The sequence below is a fragment of the Topomyia yanbarensis genome, chromosome 3 (assembly GCF_030247195.1).
Source record: "Topomyia yanbarensis strain Yona2022 chromosome 3, ASM3024719v1, whole genome shotgun sequence".
NCBI lineage: Eukaryota > Metazoa > Arthropoda > Insecta > Diptera > Culicidae > Topomyia > Topomyia yanbarensis.
In genome coordinates this window covers 363,082,538-363,089,254 of record NC_080672.1, presented here as the reverse complement: position 1 = coordinate 363,089,254, position 6,717 = coordinate 363,082,538, and the positions used below count along the sequence as shown (strand labels likewise).

Here is a 6,717-nt window from a genome sequence, read left to right as displayed (position 1 = left end):
AATCGGTTGTTGCATTTGATTTGGAATCCATACTGACTCCATTCAGGATTCCGAATCATATTCCGAATGGTTTGACTGCGTTAGTGTTGTCAAAAACTAAACGAGAGATTCGACTCAGTCTAGGTCTTCCGTGCAGTAAGATACTTTTGAGCTGAGTGCATATAAGGAGAGTGACGACACTGTCAAAATTAGAACAATTATTATTTGTCAGTGTCATTCCAAACGAGTCAATTTCATGTATTTTGACAGGTCGTTTGTTCGTTTGGAATATCACTGACAGATAATCATGACAGTTGTCTTCACTCTCCTTACATACACTCTGCTTTTGAGCTGTTTGGGGTATAGTTACAATTAGGTAAATTCAACTTAAATTGAAGCAAATTAAAGTAAATCAAGGTTGTTACCACGAGATTGAGTCAAAAGTACTCAATTTTAGGTAGTTTTTCGGTGGCGTGTAGAGCTGGTTGTGCCACCGAAGCCGGAATACGAATTGGAACCAATCATCATTCCGGCTCCTTTTTCTGCTTAACTTTACTGGGTGTAGGTGGGTTTTCTAGGCGATATCTAATACAACAACCGCGGTTGTTGCATTGGATATCCTGACTCATAGAACCACAGTTGATATTGGTTATCAAATGTCGGTAATGCAGTGTGTCCTTTGCACCAAAACCATGCTATACATGTTTCAAACAGATTGTCCGGCTTCGTATCTGACCAGTGTCCGTAATTCAGGCTAATTTTGAAATCGCCGATAAAGAAAATAAATTCTTGAAAACTTATTCTATTATTGAAAGTATAGACAACTTTGGTAAGTCCAATACATACAAATAGAGCTCAAGATTATTTTGCAATTCATTCTGTGTACCTAAAAACGCGGTTTTTGTTTAGTTTTATTTACGTGACTAAATTGGAATATTCATTCGTCACGATTAAAAAACGCGGAACCTATTGAAATATTATTTCTTCAATTTCATAGATCTACATGTGAATCAGAACCGTGATCTTAGGATAGTGATTGTTCTTGCTCATCTACTTCAAAATAGTTATGATATAAACTATAACACCCAAACACTAAGTTCCTGCTACTAATAAACTTCCAATAACCAACGTAGGTGTCAGTCTGCCAATGGGAGAAGCATTCCATATCGACAATGTTCCGGCGCATTGCCTGGTTTGTCTAAAGTTTATTAAATACGACCAAAATACTGTACATTTGTCAGCGAATCGAATGTTTCAAGATTTGTATAACGAAGTACTACTAGAATCGTCTTTGGTAAGTATTCAAATACGTCCCCGTACGATAAACCTAAAAAGGTTAATTTAACTTACAGAATACGGTAACCTATGCAAACAGTTATTTATGCCGTAGTTGTTGCTCTAAGTTAGAGGATGTTCATCAGTTCCGAACTCGATGTACGGAGGTGTGGCGATTTTACGCAACTTTGCTTGAAGCCAAAGAATCACCCAGCGAGGCATCATTGGTAAAATTAGTTACGGAAAAGTATGGCCATCCATTGTTGTCTACTTTGTTTGAGATAGGAATAATTTCCAAACCTGACATGCCCACTGAGGAGTTTCTTGCTGAAATAGGAATAGTCCAAACAGTACGGGACACAGCGGAAAAACCCTTTTTCCCGATTGACGTTGACGCTGTGAAATTAGAACAGCAAACAACGGATGATTTCGATTCGTTGCCCGAAATAGCTTTCGTATTTGAATCCAGCGATGACGAATCGGTTGAGAAGGATAATGGAACAAATCCTCCGCAGAATGAGCCGGAAGTGGTACGGAATGCGAATACTGATTTACCTAAGAATTCCAATGAGAAGATCTGTCCGATTGAAGACTGCCTTGAATCGTTTGCTGGAAAGAGATACAGTGATCATTTAACAGAGAGTCACGGGTTTAGCTGCAGACAATGTGGTTTGGTGATTGTTTCGAAGCATGCGATGGAGAGACATATCTTAGGTCACACCCAGCAGTCTTTGACAGTGCAATGTACGTTCTGTGAAAGAAAATTTCGAAGCGTGGCGAAAATGCGTGCACATGCCAAAATATTTCATCTGAAAAATCCTGAAAACTATGAGTGTGAGCATTGTCCGGAAAGATTTGAAAGGTTGTATAAACAGTCCGTTTTGTGTTTCCTCGTAATTTATTTTTATCTTGATTTTCAGCCGAAAACTTTTGAATGAACATATTGATCAGCACTTGCCGAAGTTTTGTGTGATTTGCAAGACAGATTTTGACGATTATAAAAAACTGCTTGTTCACTCAAGAAAATTCCACGCGGAACAATTGTTGAAGTGTCATCAATGTCCGAGAAAATTTTTGCTGCAATCACTTTTAAATCGTCACCTTCTGGAACATACGGAAACTACAGAAATAATAAATAATGAAACTGCCTTCGATATGATTACAATGAAAACAACATTCTTGTTTGCATGTCCGGAATGTAAGAAACAATATATATCGGATGCACATTGTAAGAAGCACATGGTAACTCACGATCCCGCTTCTTATCCCAATAATGTAAGATATCGTCGATCCAAGGAAGAATTGGAAAAACTAGAGTATAAGTACAAATGCGATCAGTGTGATGCTTCGTACCGCGTGCTGAGCTCGTTTAAGCAGCATTTGAAACGTCACCAAACTACATCCCTCGTATGTGATATATGCGGTGGTGTATTCAAATCAAAAGCGACCTTGAAGACGCACATCACCTATAAGCACACCAAGGATTGGCGCTATGCTTGTGATTTTTGTCCGAAATCATTTGCTACTAGAAGCGTGCTAACGAGGCATAGACGAATACACACCAACGAGCGGCCATATGAATGTGACCAGTGCGGTGCGCGATTTAAAGCCCACGACGCACACCGGAAACATATGCGGATTCACACCAGAGAAGTCAAACACCATTGCGATGTGTGCAACCGAGACTTCATATGGCAGAGCAGCTGGGCGATGCATAAGATTGTGCATACCAAGGAGAAACCGATCCAATGCATTCATTGTCAGCGGCAGTTTAGAACGAAAGGCAGCTGCCAGAAACACATTTTACGAGTACATCCGAATCTGGCTACCGAGGACAGTACGTTGGTATCGGAGGTGAAAGAGTAGTTTTTAGGCGATTTATGTGAGAGATAAAGCCGTAATTATTGTCAAAATCACTGAGATTACGTCCGACATTATCTTCTCGATTGATTTTATTTTGATTAAAAAAACATTTTCGATTTTCTAACTTATCTACACTGCCGATATGTGCATAACAGTCCCATGTCCCATACTAACTATACGCATGGGATAATTATGTGTAGATATTAGATATGTTTTAATTTTTCTTATATCACATCATATTTCTAGAGCTTTTATTCAAAACAACATATCTACAATGCGTGACTCTTTGTTTGCTTTCTCTTTCAATTTTTACGGCGTCAACATAATACTTTTCACTTATTTTATATTAGAGACTTGAAAGACGTTGGTTTCGACTAAAGCTGACCAATTTTTAAAAAAAAATTAATGCTTAATATTTAAATAAATATTTTCGAAGTTCATTATCTGATCGTTACATTGAGAACACCATGGGTACTTTTGGTAAATTGTGGGAATGGGATCTTGTAACTGATCTCTTAGTGAGTATATTATTTTTGACAAATCATGTCAATATCAAATAAAATAGACTCGAAAAACTTGATGTCTTCAGTTTAGTTTTCGAGAATTTTATTGCAAATAACGTGGTTAAAGAAACGAATGCTATCGAGAGATATATTAATCTATTTGCGAAAGTGAACCTTCAACACAAGTTATTCTGATATTACTGTATATGATCAATCTCTTTTGCTGTAAATAAACAATAAAATAAACATTTTATCCAAGCAATGTGCCTGTGAAGTTTACAGTAATATAGAAGAAATCTGGATTTAAGAATCATTTCGTAAATATTGTTCTATATCTGGATATGCTATATGCATAGAGTTTTAATATGTTCAATAAAGACGTTTTAAATGAAATTCCATACAACTTTGCTGAAGACATTAAGTCTCTTACTACTTTTTTGACGAGTAGATTTTCGATTATAATTTCTAGGAGGATTTATCACTACAATAATTATGTCAGAAGATGTTTTTTTTGTGTTGAGACACTTGTTGTTAAACTTTCACTTAAATACTTTACTTACCAATCAGTCTAAGGCCATGTTGTCACTTGCTGTATCAAGAAGTCGTCTCCAGTTCACTCTGTCTATGGCTGTTTGTCGCCTCGCAGGCCACGACGACTCCTAGGTCTCCTTCATCTTGACCAGATCTCCCCTCCTTGTAGCTGTCGGATTAGTTTCTAGAACAATTAGACCGAGTTGTTCACCATTCTGACGACATGCCCAGCCCACCGCAGCTGCCTAAATTTCGCTGAGCGAACAATGGGTGGTACTTCAAGCTACTGTTGCAATTCGCTGTCCATACGCCGTCTCCACATTCCGTTTTTCATATGCACCCATCGTAGATCGGTCTCAACACGATCTATTCGAAAACACTAGGATTGCGTTGGTCTCCCGCGATCATGCTCTATGTTTCTTTACCCTACAGGACAACCGGTCTCATGAGTGATTTAGAGAAGGTTAACTTCATGCGGTGTCGATCGAAGGGTTTTCCAAAGCCCAAAGTAACAACGTTCACCTGCTAGAATACGTTTCCAAATTTCTCTTTTGAAGTCATTAGTGAGCCCAAATACACGAACTCATCGCCATCAATCGATTTACTCGGTTGGAGGCGTAACCTTTTACTCTCATGTACTATGTCTGACGCATTCGTGACCAGTTCAATTCACTTTTCTTCAACCGTCAGTCGGATGTACCTCCGGCGAAGCTAAAAAGCTGAACGGACTTCCGGAAAACCGCACCACTCGTATCAATCCTCGCTCTTATTATCACACCTTGCCGTAGCCCTTTCCGGATTTCAAAAGGACTCGAAAGTATCTCTAATACTCATGACACATCACTCGATCTATTGTCGTTTATCCGGAAATTCGTATTTGGGCATCATATACCAATTTTGTGAGAGCACCTTCAGCAATGTGATAGCTCGGTAACTAGTTACCGCAATCCTGCTTAACACAGATGGGACATACTACTTCCTCCATCCAATCATCCGGTAAAATCTGTTTCTCCCAGATCTTCAAAACCACCCAGTGGAGTGCTCTAACCAACGGCCTCTTTTCCGTGTTTCAGCAGCTCATATGGCAGTTTGCCAGCGGCTTTATCAGTCCTCAACCGTCCGATCTTCTCAAGAATCTTAGGTAGATCCGGCACAGGGAATCTGTCGTCGGCTGTGCATGTCCCCAGGCTGATTCTTGCGATTCTCTCGTCGTCTACGATCTCTCGTCGTCTCGATCAACCCACACTCGGTCGTGAGAAGGTCTCCATTGGTATCTCTTCATATGTTGGCCTGTGGCACATAGCCTATGGACGAGCGATTTATCTACTCGTAGAATTTTCGTAACTCTGTACAGATGCTCCATCGCCTCGGTATCCCGATCTTCCTATAGGCGTTTCCGAATCTATTCGCACTGCGAAAGGTGCGAACATCTGTGATGCTGGAGAAGAAGTTTCCGTTCATTAAAACGTGGACGTCAGTTTGTTAATCAGATGATCTCAAGGGTGTCGCTGATGAGGAGCTTCGCATTCTGCCGCGGACTCCAAATGCGCGTAAAATGCATCTTTCTCGTCCTTGGGTCTCGCTGCGTGAGGGCAGTGTACGTTGAGGATACTGCAGTTGCAGATATGGCTTTTCATCCACACACATCCTTTCGTTGATCGTCTGCTACCTTATTACGCGTTGGCGTATTTTGCCCAGCACCACAAATGAGCATGCTATCAAATTATAATGAGTATTAAACCAAAATATCCAATGCAATCCTCTAACATATCAACTCGACATCAGTTGATTCAGTCAGTAACGTAACTTCTATTGATAAAAGTCAAGGCAAAAGGATACAGTATGTCTTATTTCATCGTTACCATTATGCGTTGTGTAAATTTTTTGAAATAATTCATCTGAACATTCCAACTCGATAATATTTCAGCTCGAATTTCTACATATTAAAGACCCCCCTCACCCCTCACTATGCCCTATTGCTCAACTACCTACGCTCATGAAATTGAGCTAAGAATTTTGAATAATTCATCCAAACATACCAATGTGGAAAATCTAAAATATATGATGTTAATTTCGGAATGCTATATGAAATATAATTGTTACACCCGCAGTGTTGGCAATAAAAATGATTTTTGGCATTTAATTCGATGTATCTAACTTTGAACAGCTATAACTTGGTTTAGAGACATTCTAACAACATACATCCTTCGGCAAAGTTGTTCAGCATATCCTTGACTACACTTCTATCTATTTGTTGGCATACTACAGTAAAAATTGTTGTCTGTAGAATTAAAAATACAAAAAAGTAGGTTTTCCCATACTAATTTCCATACAAATTTCAAACGCAATGCGCTACGCCGGGTCAAAACCACTCGACCCCAAATTTTGAACAGTTATTTGGGACCCCAAATGGAACCAAAAAAGTGCTGTGCTGAAAAAACGATCATTTTGCCCCACCCTAGTGTGTATGTGTGTGTCATTTAAACTCACACAATTTTCTCAGAGATGGCTGAACCGATTTTCGCAAACTTATTTTCATCTGAAAGGTATAACGCTCCCATAAGCT

General features: G+C 39.3%; 1 protein-coding gene across 2 annotated transcripts; it reads left to right on the top strand.

The window, feature by feature from the left end:
• Positions 1-672: 672 nt before the first annotated feature.
• On the top strand, positions 673-3,312 carry LOC131692386 (zinc finger protein 723-like). 2 transcript variants are annotated; one of them, XM_058979396.1, is made up of 4 exons: positions 673-808; positions 977-1,273; positions 1,332-2,116; positions 2,175-3,312. In XM_058979396.1, the coding sequence occupies exons 2-4, from the start codon at positions 1,127-1,129 to the stop codon at positions 3,118-3,120; spliced, it is 1,878 nt and encodes a 625-aa protein (XP_058835379.1). In that variant the 5' UTR covers positions 673-808; positions 977-1,126; the 3' UTR covers positions 3,121-3,312. The 2 variants fall into 2 exon arrangements, with proteins under 2 accessions (XP_058835379.1, XP_058835378.1); XM_058979395.1 differs by having other exon boundaries at positions 1,113-1,273; positions 2,175-3,310.
• Positions 3,313-6,717: the final 3,405 nt, after the last annotated feature.

Excerpts from the sequence above, each read along its gene's own strand:
- LOC131692386 (XM_058979396.1), top strand. The coding sequence starts at position 1,127 with ATGGGAGAAGCATTCCATATCGACAATGTTCCGGCGCATTGCCTGGTT. Across the intron at positions 1,274-1,331 it reads TACTACTAGAATCGTCTTTG|AATACGGTAACCTATGCAAA; the intron begins GTAAGTATTCAA and ends TTTAACTTACAG. Across the intron at positions 2,117-2,174 it reads TGTCCGGAAAGATTTGAAAG|CCGAAAACTTTTGAATGAAC; the intron begins GTTGTATAAACA and ends CTTGATTTTCAG.